The sequence below is a fragment of the Stegostoma tigrinum genome, chromosome 10 (genome assembly GCF_030684315.1).
Source record: "Stegostoma tigrinum isolate sSteTig4 chromosome 10, sSteTig4.hap1, whole genome shotgun sequence".
Lineage (NCBI taxonomy): Eukaryota > Metazoa > Chordata > Chondrichthyes > Orectolobiformes > Stegostomatidae > Stegostoma > Stegostoma tigrinum.
This window is the reverse complement of record NC_081363.1, coordinates 63763142-63777120: the sequence shown is the minus strand read 5'-3', so window position 1 is coordinate 63777120 and position 13979 is coordinate 63763142. Positions and strand designations below refer to the sequence as shown.

Sequence of the window (13979 nt, the reverse complement as noted above, 5' to 3'; positions counted from 1 at the left end):
GTAGCAGCTGGCGTTCCTGTAATGGTCACCTTCCGATTCCTTGTGCCAGGCACAAACTCCCCCTTTTTGGAGATCTGTATCCTTGCACCAGTCAACTCCTGATACTCCACTAACGTTTTCCCGCCTTTCCCCAATATTGCACCAACTAGGTTTTCTGGGACCGCTATTTCGACCACGTCCTTTGATCCGTCTGTAGATTTTTCTGAGCCAAGGATGGCACTGGCAGCCAGTGGAGAGGCAGCGCCGAAGTAGCCATTTGTGGCAGCGGTAGCGGCAGCAAGGCTACCGAGGGCGAAAGTCCCCGCTGTTCCACTAACCGGGCTGCCACCGCCCGAGGCTTCATTCGCGTATGTTGCCAGTAGGTTTGCTGCGGCCGCTGCGGCGGGATTTGCACTAGCTGCAGCTGCCGCCAATGCACCCGTGGCTGCAGCTTGACTCAAGCCCAAACCCAGTGTGTTAAGGTTATATCCATAGCTGGCTAAAGTGTTGAGTGCAGAGGTGATGGCTACCAGGTCGTTTCCCGTGAAGCCGGATAAAACCGCTGGGAAGGCAGCGACTCCAGCGAGGTTAGCATGTCCTAACAGCCCCGCGGCGGCCGCAGCAGTTGGCAACACCTCAGCAGTGTTGGCATAAGGGGATCCCGTTGGGTTGGAGTTGGCCACTGGACCAGTGACATTGGCATAGCTGATATTAAGACAGCTGCCACTCTGTGGGTCCTCTTGGATTTTCTGGATGATAAGTTCGACGGCTTTGCGGTTTTGTTCAGGTTCCCCACTCACCGTCACCACTCTCTCTTGCAAATTTATCCCGTCTGGCTTTTGAGAGAGTTGTACCCAAGCTCCTGACTGCTCCATGACAGCTTTCACTGTGGCACCACCCTTCCCAATGATCAGACCTGCAGTGCTGTTAGGAACAATTATTTTCACCTGTAAATAAAACACAAGCATCAGTATGGTACTCAGTCATCACCTTTTAAAATCTGTATGTATCTGTATTACTGAGGTGGAAGATGAAAAATGTTAGAACGTGATATTTTCCTCCATTTTGCATCCAAACAGATCATGCATAACACAGACAAGAAGAAATCTAAGACTTACCCTGCTTTGCTCTGCAAATTATACTTTAAGAAGATATTTTAATGTCTATTGTTATTGTCTTATAGTTAAATGAGTTGCCTTGCTAAATTAATGCCAACTTATTGTCATTTTTATGACATATTCAGTTGGCATATCCACTGGGAAATGGTGGAAGTCATTGTTGTTTAATTACGTAACACTCAAAACAATTATTAGAAGGAAAGAAACAATTTACATCTCATCTACTTGGATTTCATTTGAACTTGAGTCTCAGAAACAGCAATCCAAGTAGCGAACATATTTTAAAATAAACTTTTAGACTACCAATTTTGATGGAATGTAAACAAATTTCAGTGAGATAAAGGAAGTAACAAACCTTTTCAAAACAGCCCATTTTCCTTTTAGTTCAGCTTTTCCAATCTAAAATATTTGCAGTTGTGCAATTGTTTCTCCTTCATATTTGTTGGCATCTTTTCCAAATAAACTTTAAAACCACTGCAGCAACCATTCTTACAAAATATAAATCATAACTATGTCTTAAAAGGCAGAGCAAAGTGATTTGAACTGCAAAAACACAAACAAAATGTGGCTATGTGAAAGTATAAATTAATCAGCCAGCAACAGATTGGAGTTTGAAAACCATGATCATACTGCTATAAATAATATGACCAAAATGAACTTTCTTATATAAACAGAAAGTGTTGGAGACAGTAACAGCTAACACTTCCAGTCTAATTTGAGTCACATTGGACTTGAACCATTAACTTGGTTTCTCCACAGATGCTGCCAGACCTTCTGAGTATCTCTAGCAATTACTGTTCTTATTTCAGTGTCTGCAGTACTTTGCTTTTATTTTACTGTGCTGTTCTGTCTTTGATAATAAGAGAATTTTAAGGATTATAAATTGCACTTAAAACAAATCAATGCAAAACAAATTATCACAGAATTGAGCCTTTCCATTGTGTTGGATTAATAAAGACAAAATATTTAACAAGGGTAGAGATGATATAGGAGCTTTTGTGTTTCAATGGTAGTGTCCTTGCTTCTGGGCTAGAAGGTCCAGGTTCAAGTTCTGTGCCAGGGCTTTTGCATGTGAAAGATGTGTTCAGAGTGTGGTGTTATAGGCTGATTGTCAGTCTGGAAATCCTTCCAATAAATCTGAGGGCAAGTGATAACTGTGAGAGAGTTTCCTGGTTAGCTATCCTGCAGTATGAAACATGGACCAATCCAATGGAAGTTCAAGGCCCAAACCTCAGAAAAGAGGACAGGAGAAAAGATAGACAAGCAGAGACAATGTATAGACTTTGCACTTTATTTACATGTGCAAGGAACTACTTGAACTGGACTTATTATTAACAGTATGTTTGCAGATTTACAATAAAATAGTGATGATAATTTTCATCTCCTTATCACTCATTCCTGCTGAAAAATGGGAATATACTCAGGCAATTTTGAAGACAGGACCTGCTGTCCACTAGATACCCAAGGTCAATGTAACTCTATTTCAGTGGACCTCAAAATGTGCAATTGATGTACCCATTTGAAATAAATGTGAGTTTTGTTTCCATACAAGCCAGATTTTGTGGGGGAAATAATGATGAGGTGATTGACAATTACTGTTATTAAGCAATTTCCTCTAACAGTAGCTCTGCAATCAAATCAGGGATATGTTGTGAGTTGGCCTGCTCTTCCACAAGCATCATTAGCTGAAACGTTGCCATAAGACTTGGTACTCAAACATTTATAGGCGAAAGCTGCATGTATGTACTTAATAAATATGCCAGAAGAAAACGGCTTGCCAATTCAAGTTCGAATGAATTGTTAATATTAAAATGAACCTCAATTATGGGCAACATCATCATTGGCACTGAAAAAGAAATGAGGAGTTCAATTCCTTCAGATTGTGCTAAAATTAAGAGCATGCTTCACAAAAGCCAACTAAAGGTCTTGGCAGCTGTAAGTGTACTGAGGCTTTGCCCATCATTGACCCCAAAATCTGGGCCATAGTCTGCACTACTTATATTGGATGTCTTTCTGTAAAGTTGTTTTGCCTGCCGTGTGCAAAGCCGGTATGAAGTCAGAAAGCAATGTATTCTCTCTTGCTCCACCAAACTGCCAGCAGCTCTTCAATTTTCAGTCTGTTCAAGGGAAATATGAAAGATGCTATCAAGGAGCTCTTGTGTTGACCGGTTATGTCAGAATTTTAAAAAAATGTGAAATTGTTAACTTGGCAAAATGTAACAGATGCTACTGTTGCTCCGCATGTTCTTTTCCTATCTTGCAGTTTGATCCTCTTAAAAAGTCAATATTTTCACAATATTTAAAACAAAACTGGTCTTTTCCTCCAGTCTTAATTCTCCATATTAAACTAAGCAATCATTCTTTTGTTACTTGTTAGCTTAAAGTGCACAGGATCTACAATGGGTCTTGTGCATAATACTTAAATTAAAAAATAGTTTCATAGTTCAGGGACTCAATATTCCTAAGCATTAAAAATGGTTTCATTTTAAGATAATATAAAGACAATTTACATTAAGAAGCTATCATCTGTAGACTGCAGTGAATTTATAGAAAGATGCAGATTTTCATATTAATTCAAATGAATTCTAACTTAATTGCCAGCTATTTCGATCACAGAAACTTCACCGTTTGATTTTTGGTTACCATTTGGCTTTGCTGAAGCCACCAGTCATTCTAGTATCTTAAATACAATCAATCTATAAAAGTGTAGCTTTGGGCTTGTGACTGTAAATTTCGATGACATCAATACTATAAGCGATAAAGCAAACCTAATAAAAACAGCTTTTAAGCATGTGTTATCAATTTTCCCAATTTAATTTGTTTAGCTGAATAAAATGAACTGTTGCAGAAGGATGTAACTGGAAAGTGATCAAGATTTATGTTCTGATTTTCAGAAACCATTTTAGTACAGCAGTGTTCCAGCCAAAGATTATCTTGAAAGCATGTACACATTAATATCCTTACAAAATACCAAAACATAAAAGCATTTCCAGCACCTCTACATAGAGATAGAGGGGTAATTTTCAACTTGCCACCTGGGTCTGTCAGTACATCAACTACTCTTTAGATCCTGTCTAAATTTCATTCCACTGATTGATCACCTGGAACAGCAAAGTTGAAAATTTTCACCTCACCCTATAAGCTAGAACATCACTGTTAATGTTTGAAGAGGTTCAAAATTAGTCAATATTTTATTTTGCTTGACTGAAATATTTTTATTTAAACAAAAGTACCATTTCAATATTAAAATGATATTCACACTCTCTGATTAAACAAATACAAGTGCATTTTGAAATAGTATCAATCCAACATGTTATAAATATGCATTGGTCCCAAATTATGGAGACCTCAAGGAGGTCATAATTTAACTGTTCCAGGCAAGAGGCTCATCAATTTTATATTATCTGCTTAATGAACTAGAAACATGCTATACATTTCATACAGATGTCAAAACATAAATCTCACACAGAAAGCTTTATGCCAGAATACAAACTCTGTCTTATGCAATTTCTGCTTTCAGTTATCATTTTTTTTAAGAATCCAATTCTTTCAAACTAAATAATTGCTGTAAGGTAAATATCTTTCTTATAGCTTCAACGTAAGGTGAATGAAATCTATTGCCCATTGTTTAAGCGTAACTGGCTGCAAACGCTATAATGTTTCACAGTCATCAAAACTGTCATACCCTTAGGCGAGCCACTTTCAAACAATTTATCTGTAATCTTTCATTGCATCTTTCTTGCCACTGGTTATGGAAGGCATTCACTATTCCTCTTCTTCATTCATTTTTATGTGTTAGTTCCGAACAAGCAAACGTCAAACAGCCAAAGGCAGGTGCAAAATAAACTTATCAAAGTTTTGAGATTGGTTTTCCTCAGTTTTCCCAACTATCAGTGGCTTTCTGGAACCCAGCATGTGGCAGTTCAATTGCTGTGTGCAGTATTGTGATGTCAGCACTTTCCACAATGTTACAAACTTGTGTAAGACCAGTACATCAGACCAAATTCTGCTTCCAAAATAACACGGAGTGTGATGTTTTTGCTCATGTGTAAATCACTCAGCAATCTGCGGTAAAACACTTTATTAAATGACAATCTTCACACGTTGTTGTATGATTGCGTTCACCTTCATCATCTCTGTGAGTTCAAGAAATTCCTGCATTTGCATATAAACTAGTCATTAATCTTGATGTAGAAAGATAGGATTAGTACTTGACTGTAACTATGTTTCTAATGATAAGATTCTGTTTCTTCATTACAAATCAATTGCTGTAGCTCAGTGGGGGTACACCAGAAACTGTGGACTCCCATTCCCAAAGGTAGTAAATTTTCCTTAAGAGATTTTAAAATTTAACATGTAAAATATTATTTTATTTTCATTTCGATTCCTTTTTCTGCTTATCATTCTGTACCTGATTTGATTCTTGTTCATTCCATTGCCTTCCATATAATTTCACTTGCTCGTTTCTCAATCATCAAACCTCATTTTTGAAGAAGCTGTTTCTTCTGTTGTTTGTCCAGATTCAGATGCACTGCTGTCCCTACTGCATCATGTTTATTATAAGCTCATGTTTTCAGAAGCTTACAAGCAAAACATTTGTGCTGAAGTGTTTCGGAATAATTCTAATGAATGGTGCATGGCTTGGGATGCTATATTCTAACAAAATCTGAGCTAATATAATTTATTCTTCAACTCAGTCACATGAAATATGTATTGTATAGTGCAAGGCAGCAACAATATTTAAACTCTCTATTCATACACGTGGCTTGTAAAGTAAAAGCAGCTTATACTGTGTAGATGTAATTCATGATTTCAGTGTCATACCTTTAGCAGAACAACAAAAGTTTTCATTGGGTCAGACAGCATCATGGGTCATTAGCTAAATGGGGCATGTTCATGCTTATTCATATAATTGAAGAATGCCAGGTAGGCCATACAAATAGTGTCTTTTGGCATGCTTGCTGTGATAAATGGGCCTAAGTCCTCAGAGTTTCTTTACTTTGGTACATTAAAGGTGTAGGACAATGCAAAACAACAAACAATGCAGAAAGGTGACAACAAGGTGTACAGCTGGATGAACACAGCAGGCCCAGCAGCATCATAGGAGCAGGAAGGCTGTTACTGAAGATTGTACTTTAAAAGTAATGACTGAACTTGCAGGCACAGATATAAGTTAAATATATTTCTTCATAATTTGTGAATCTGGTTCTTTTTCAGCAAATGATTAGTTAATTTCTTTAAAATTGATTCCCAGGTCACAGTGCTACAAGTGATTATCATTCATGTCTGATCTTCTGTGTATCACTTAGCACTGGACTACGTTCTTTCTAAGCAGTACTGGTGGCTACTTGCTTGATGCAAAATAAAGATTGGGGAAGCAGAATGTGCAGAGGACACTTTACTGTATTGCAATGAAAAATTCCTAATTTTGCATCTATTGCATAACTGCAGTCCACCTAAATTGCAGTAAACAATCTAATATGATCAGAAGTCTATTTATGTTACTTGATTCTACCTGGTAGGAACTTTTACTGCCTAAATTACAAATCACTGTGCACTTTGTAGGCTAGTTTTGGCAACATACTGGATTGGCATTTTATTTAATATTTCAATATGCTTTAATCCAGTCAAATTGAACCATGGCTGAATTTACATCACCAGTTAGCACAGTTGGAAACCCGAAATTGCTTCCAAAACAACATTTTTAATGTAAATGCATTTGAAATTATTCCTGGAATAACAAACATTCAGGGTACATTCACTGGTACTGAAGTCTTCTTATGAGCACACAGGGTTTCTTTTAATATTCTGAAGTTCTGAAGAAGGGTCACTGGACTTAAAGCATTAACCCTGGTTTCTCTCTACAGATGCTGCCTGACCGAGTTTGTTTCTCTAGCAATTTCTGTGTTTGTTTTAAATTTCCAGCATTTGCAGTTCTTTGTTATTTTTCTTTAATATTATTGTTTTAGGAAGAGAACCTATAGTAAAGAATCAACAGTACAAAAGGATGCCATTTTTAAATAGAATGATATATGATATTGAAATCCCTGGATTGTTTAATCAGAAAGAACTGGAATATCCTACTTACGACTGAAAGCAACTGACTTTATCCACAAATAGTCAAAGGCAGAGTGGTGGTCTCATTGCATAACAATAACATATGAAATAAAATATACTTAGGTGCTTCACAACAGTATTATAAAGATATGACACGGAGCTGCGTATTGATATCTTACATCAGATGATCAAAAGCTTGAGAAACATAATTGGAATGAAATTAGACGTTTGTTTAAGTACCATTTCCTGGAATAATTTAAAATTCTAAGCCAAGGTTCAGACAACATTGTAAAGCTATTTAGGCTTCACCTATCACTTCTCAATCAGATTACAGTTTTATGAATTCCAGACACTATTTTAGATGTCAATAATTAATGTGCATATTAGTCATACTTGAAGATATATCTGTCTCAATATTTCTTTATACATAAAAGCCTCCCTCTGCTTCACTTATTATTACTCAAATTACTAATTAACATGGCGACAGTACATTACATTATTAACAAGTTATTTAGGATGACTGCACAATGTAAACCCAACACAAGGCTTTTCTGCTGAACGTAAGATAACATTGAATATTGTAAAACAAAAAGATATGCTTCATGATTTAAAAAATTTGACTTCAGCTGAAATCAAATAAATAAACAGACTATAAAGTAGGTCTAAATTTGTTTATGAACAACATCAGAGGTCAAATGTTAGATTTTTTAAACCAATAAAGAAAGATGTAGCAGATGAGGAGCAGATGAAATTGGACCTGTGAGGAGGAATATTTGTTTGGGGCCATTTTCAGATGCAGGGATCACCATGCATAATTATCCAGTGCTGTGTCCTGTTCAGGCAAGCAGTGTGCAACTTTGTTCTAACTGCTTATTTCATTCTTGTGTAAACAGGCCTGAAACTCTTAAAGGTAGTCTTTTCTTTGAAAGTGAAATTGCTGAAACAATTTCGGGGTGGCTTGACTAGAAGGTAAAGGAGAAGAAATGGAGTAGCAGGCCACACTGTAAAATTTTCCAGATTTTCTGACGTGGCACTGGTGGCTTGATTGCTAGAGGCAGACAAGGAGTAGAGATGCTATGTTTCTACAGGGGCCCCAATGGCACAGGAAGAAAACAGGAATTGGTGTCCCAGGAAGTCAATTCCTGCAGCCTGATCCCAAGGATCGGGAAGACGTTCAGTGACCTCTCGTGTGTGGTCAATGTCAGTGAATGGGCCTTCAAAAATATCACATACCCATCACAAAGGCAATTTCTCATGCTGCTCAAGGCATCACAGAACCATCGTTCACCCAACAAAAATCAGGACTTAATTCTAACATTCAGAGAATCCACCTCACCCAAATAAAATTCTGCCAGTTTTGCATTTATCTCTTGCTGCTTCCCCATTCCTCCAGCTACTCTGCGATGGAAGACACATCACCCAAACACAATGCAAACAGATTTGCATTCTCCCCTCTTTCTTGAAAAACAAGACAGTTCATAGTCACAGAAAACACTTGCAGAGAATACACCAAACTCGGTTCGCAAAAAACATCTGCACCTCCCAGTCACGAACCATTTCAACTACCCCTCCCACTCCTTAGACGACAAGTCCATCCTGGGCCTCCTGCAGTGCCACAATGATGTTACCTGAAGGTTGCAGGAACAGCAAACCATATTCCGCTTGGGAACCCTGCAGCCCAATGGTATCAATGTAGACTTCACAAGCTTCAAAATCTCCCCTTCCCCCACTGCATCCCAAAACCAGCCCAGCTTGTCCCTGCCTCCTGAACCTGTTCTTCCTCTCACCTATCCCATTGTCCCACCTCAAGCCCCACCCCCATTTCCTATCTACTAACCTCATCCCGCCCCCTTGACCTGTCCATCTTCCCTGGGCTGACCTATCCCCTCCCTACCTCCCCTCCCACACTCACCTCCACTGGCTCCATCCCCACCCCTTTAACTTGTCTGTCTCCTCTCCACCTATCTTCTCCTCTATTCATCTTCGATCTGCCTCCCCCTCTCTCCCTATTTATTTCAGAACCCTCTCCCCCTCCGCCTTTTCTGATGATGGGTCTCAGCCCGAAACGTCAGCTTTTGTGCTCCTAAGATGCTGCTTGGCCTGCTGTGTTCATCCAGCTCCACACTTTGTTATATCAGAGAATATGTAAGGATTGGATATGCCTTTATCAACTGAACTGTAGAAAACAATGTTCTGTGTCATGGACGGCTGTGATTGAGACTGTTGCATCCAGCAACACTAAGAACATTGTAATGATTAAATGATCCTGCCTTGCGTCCTTCTCAAATTCTAATTCCTGCTCATCCTGCTGACTGGCATGAAATGCAAACTTCAGATGATGTAAACAATGACCTCTTAATTTCTGTCTCAACTCCTCTCCTTTCACACTTCTGCTCTTTGAGACAGAAGAACCGCAATTTGGGCAGACAGAGCACTTTATCATGAAGAATGGAGTAACTTAAGACCCCTGATAAAGAGGCATTATCATTTGAATAGATCTGAGCAAATACTAGCTCAATGAGTATCCCCAGGGTCGTACAGAATTAGAATTGGGACATGCTGAGTAAATGCGTAAAAGTGGGCTGCAGCTAGGCCAAAGAGGTAGAATGCAAGAACACATGAATGAGTTGCAGGAGTAGGCTATTCAGCCTCTGAATCCTGCTCCACCATTTGTTTGTGGACTCAAGTCTATTTTCTCCTCTGATTGTTCTTTCCTTGCTGGCAAGGATATCTGTCCACCTCAGCCTTAAGCATGTTCAATGACCCAGCCTCCATTGCCCTCTGGGAAACAGAATTCCATAAACTAAGAGGAAAAAGTTATTTTTATCTGAGTCTTAATTTTTATTTTTAATAGTTTTAATAGTTTTAATAGTTTTATTTTATTGGTAGAAGGATTGAGTTCCGGAGCCGTGATGTCATGCTGCAACTGTACAAAACGCTAGTGCGGCCTCATTTGGAATATTGCGTGCAGTTCTGGTCGCCCCATTTTTAAACAATGTCTCCTTGCTCTAGTCTCCCCCAGAAGGAGAAGCATCCTCTCAGCTCCACTATGTCAAATTCCATCAGAATCTTATATCTCAGTGAGATTACCTCATGTTCTTCTAAATCCCCATTGGTTTACTCATCAGATAACACCGTCATCACAGGATTCATTAGAGTGAATCTCCCCTGAACGGCTACCAATGCAATTATATTCTTTCTTAAGTAAGGAGACCAAAACTGCACACAGTACTCCAGATAAAGTCTAACCAAGATCTTGTGCAGCTGTAGCAACATTTGGAAACTTTTATACTCAATTCCCCTTATAATACATTCAAACATTCCATTTTCTTCCCAATTTCATGCTATTCCTGCATGTTAACCCTTTCTGAATCATGTGGCAAGGTCCCAGATTCCTTTGTGTGGAATTTTGCCTTCCCTTACAGTAAGGTAGCCAATGGTGAGAAAATGAGGAAAATAGAACATAGAACATAGAACAATACAGCGCAGAACAGGCCCTTTGGGCCTCGATGTTACGACGACCTGTGAACTAATCTAAGCCCCTCCCGCTACACTATCCCATCATTGTCCATATGCTTATCCAAGGACTGTTTAAATGCCCCTAAGGTGGCTGAGTTAACTACATTGGCAGGCAGGGCTTTCCACACCCTTACCACTCTCTGAGTAAAGAACCTGTTTCTGACATCTGTCTTAAATCTATCACCCCTCAATTTGTAGCTATTGCTCCTCGTAGAAGCTGAAGTCATCATCCTCGGAAAAAGACTCTCACTGTCCACCCTATCTAATCCTCTGATCATCTTCTATGTCTCTGTTAAATCCCCTCTTAGCCTCCTTCTCTCCAATGAGAACAGACCCAAGTCCCTCAGTCTTTCTTCATAGGGACTGCGCTCCAGACCAGGCAACATCCTGGTAAATCTCCTCTGTACCGTTTCCAATGCTTCCACATCCTTCCTGTGATGGGGCGACCAGAACTGCACGCAATATTTCGAATGAGGCCGCACTAGCATTTTGTACAGTTGCAGCATGACATCACGGCTCCGGAACTCAATCCTTCTACCAATAAAACCTAACACGCTGTAAGCCTTCTTAACAGCACTATCAACCTGGGTGGCAACTTTCAGGGATCTATGTACATGGACACCAAGATCCCTCTGCACAACCACACTACCGAGAATCTTTCCATTGACCCGGTATTCTGCCTTCCTATTATTCCTCCCAAAGTGAATCACCTCACATTTATCCACATTAAACTCCATTTGCCACCTTTTGGCCCAATCCTGCAGTTTATCCAAATCTCCCTGCAACCTGCAAGATTCTTCCACACTGTCCACCACTCCACCGACTTTAGTGTCATCTGCAAACTTACTAACCCATCCACCTATGCCTGCATCCAAGTCATTTCTAAAAATGACTAACAGCAGTGGTTCCAAAACAGATCCTTGAGGCACTAATACAGTAAGAATGAAAAATAAAACTGCTGTCTCAGTGCTGAGAAAAACAAAGTTCTTCATTTTCGTACCAAGCTTTAAAGGGCTGGGTGACGCAAATCTGAATCAAAGTAAATCCAACTGAAAATGTGAGAATTCAGCCCGCAGAGTTCTGCAATCTCTCTTTGAAACAATACTGCATGTGCCAGCTCACTGGAGAGAAAGGTTACATATGAGTTCTGCCAAAAAGAATAATATGAGGATTTTGATGGTGGAAGAGTACAGAAGAAAGCTGATGGACGTGAACTCACAGGTATTTGACACTTTGTCAGGCTATCTCAAAGCCTGCTGTCATTATCAAGGAGAACACAGAAATCTGGCTTTAACTTAGCACAGGATTTTGTGCAGAGATTGGAGTCCTTCCTTATCAGCAAGGACATAGTGGCAAACACCAGGACTGTGTACACCGATGTACCAATGGTGGCTGTGGTCTCATCTTCCATTGCTGCACAGTCAGAAACCATCCAGCATCCCAGTGCTGCAGTAGAAGCTCAGGCTCAAGTCAGATCAGCTTATTGACTTGCAAGCTCAGAGTGCTGCCATCATGGCTACAGGGACCACTCTTAAAACGAAATGCAGTGTTTCGCTGCAACATGCTCTCCAGCAGATTACTAGGATTGTTGAGGTGCCCTGACAGAAAACCCTGAGGTCTGCAGCAGTTCAAGAAGGCAGGTCATCATTATCTTCTCAATGCTAATAGGAAAGCAAGCATTCACTAGCTGGATTTTTTGGACGTGGCTGCACACTGATCAGACATTTATGGAGCAGTAACTTTTGTCATTCTGATACATCAGTTAAGACATGGGGCTCACAGAGCTTTGTGCTTGTGGCTGTATGCACTATACACTGTTGGGAGTTCTACTAGGCTTTTGATCCTGTCATTTCACTCTGTTCAGGGAGAAGACAATGATGACCTTCTCCACCTGGACAGGAACTCTGTCAAATCTTGACACCACAAAACAGTGAACGTAGAAGAAAATAATGTTACCCGCTTCCACATGATGGGATCCATTGACATAGAAACCTAGGGACCACAATTATCTGAACAGCCATGGGCAGTATTCTCCCTGTGCTGCTCTGCAGCTGCAGATTGGGTTGTACTTCAGGGCACAGTTATGTCACCATCTCTTTGGTGAAATGTTTCAAACACTGCTTCTGCCTGAGGAGCACATCGGACAATTGTTCCCCAGTAATCCTTCATAGTTAGGGCTTTATGCTGGGCATCCCATTCTCCTCCTCCAGTGTAGCCCCGTGTAGTGCTGCATATATTCTACTTCCATGTTGTGCTGCAGCTGGACAAACACTGCAACTGTATTTCCAAATACAAGGTGGCTTTCTTCTTGGGGGCCTTCTAACAATTTTGACCTCCTTTACCATTTTGTTCTAAATCCAAAATGTTTATCAAACTTCTTCAATAACTCTCAACATAGTAAGTCTAGTAGCAACAGCAAAAAAAAGGTCAAAAACACTGCAGCATCTGGGAGTTTCATGGTTTTCCCTTTCAAACAGCATTGGGAGTGCACTGTAGTGCGCCATACTGACTGGAAGGAACTGGAGGCAATTTGTTTAAAACCGTTTAGTTGCGGGCTTCTGTAATATTAGTACTTGTAATGCTACCAAGACCAATTTCAGGCCCATGGTTTCTGAAGTTTTCCATCACTGGAGTTAGGCTCATGGAATTTTAGAATCAATTGTGGGACAATTTTAAGAGACTGATTAATTTGATCATCCAATAATGTGAATCTTAGTTTGTAGGCAGTGAACTAAATAGATAGAGATAATGGGAACGGCAGATGCTGGAGAATCCAAGATAACAAAATGTGGAGCTGGACGAACGCAGCAGGCCAAGCAGCATCTCACGAGCACAAAAGCTGACGTTTCGGGCCTAGACCCTTCATCAGAGAGGGGGATGGGGTGAGGGAAGTGGAATAAATAGGGAGAGAGGGGGAGGCGGACCGCAGATGGAGAGAAAAGAAGTTAGGTGGAGAGTAGAGTATAGGTGGGGAGGTAGGGAGGGGATAGGTCAGTCCAGGGAAGACGGACAGGTCAAGGAGGTGGGATGAGGTTAGTAGGTTGGAAATGGAGGTGCGGCTTGAGGTGGGAGGAAGGGATGGGTGAGAGGAAGAACAGGTGAGGGAGGCAGAGATAGAGTTTTTCTTTGTGTAGAGATTTCTATGTTCCTTTGTCAACTTGGTAATTTCACTCAAATCTAAGAATAATTTTCAGATAAATAAATAAATACACTGCAAATCCTGGGCAGATACAGTTACATTTCCAACAGCTTAAAGCAGTCATGTTATTATTTATTTATAACTCATTCTTAATAAATATGAAGAAA

At 40.0% G+C, this 13979-nt stretch overlaps 1 protein-coding gene across 5 annotated transcripts in view; it reads right to left on the bottom strand.

Annotated features, from left to right (window-relative positions):
* LOC125455566 (RNA-binding protein Nova-1) overlaps positions 1 to 13979 on the bottom strand; it is a 267705-nt gene that overhangs the window by 3687 nt on the left and 250039 nt on the right. For all 5 annotated transcript variants that reach the window (XM_048537694.2, XM_048537695.2, XM_048537698.2 and 2 more), the window contains one exon: positions 1 to 926. This exon is cut by the window's left edge and continues 3687 nt beyond it. In XM_048537694.2, the coding sequence (XP_048393651.1) occupies positions 1 to 926 (926 nt within the window). The remainder of the gene's footprint in view (positions 927 to 13979) is intronic.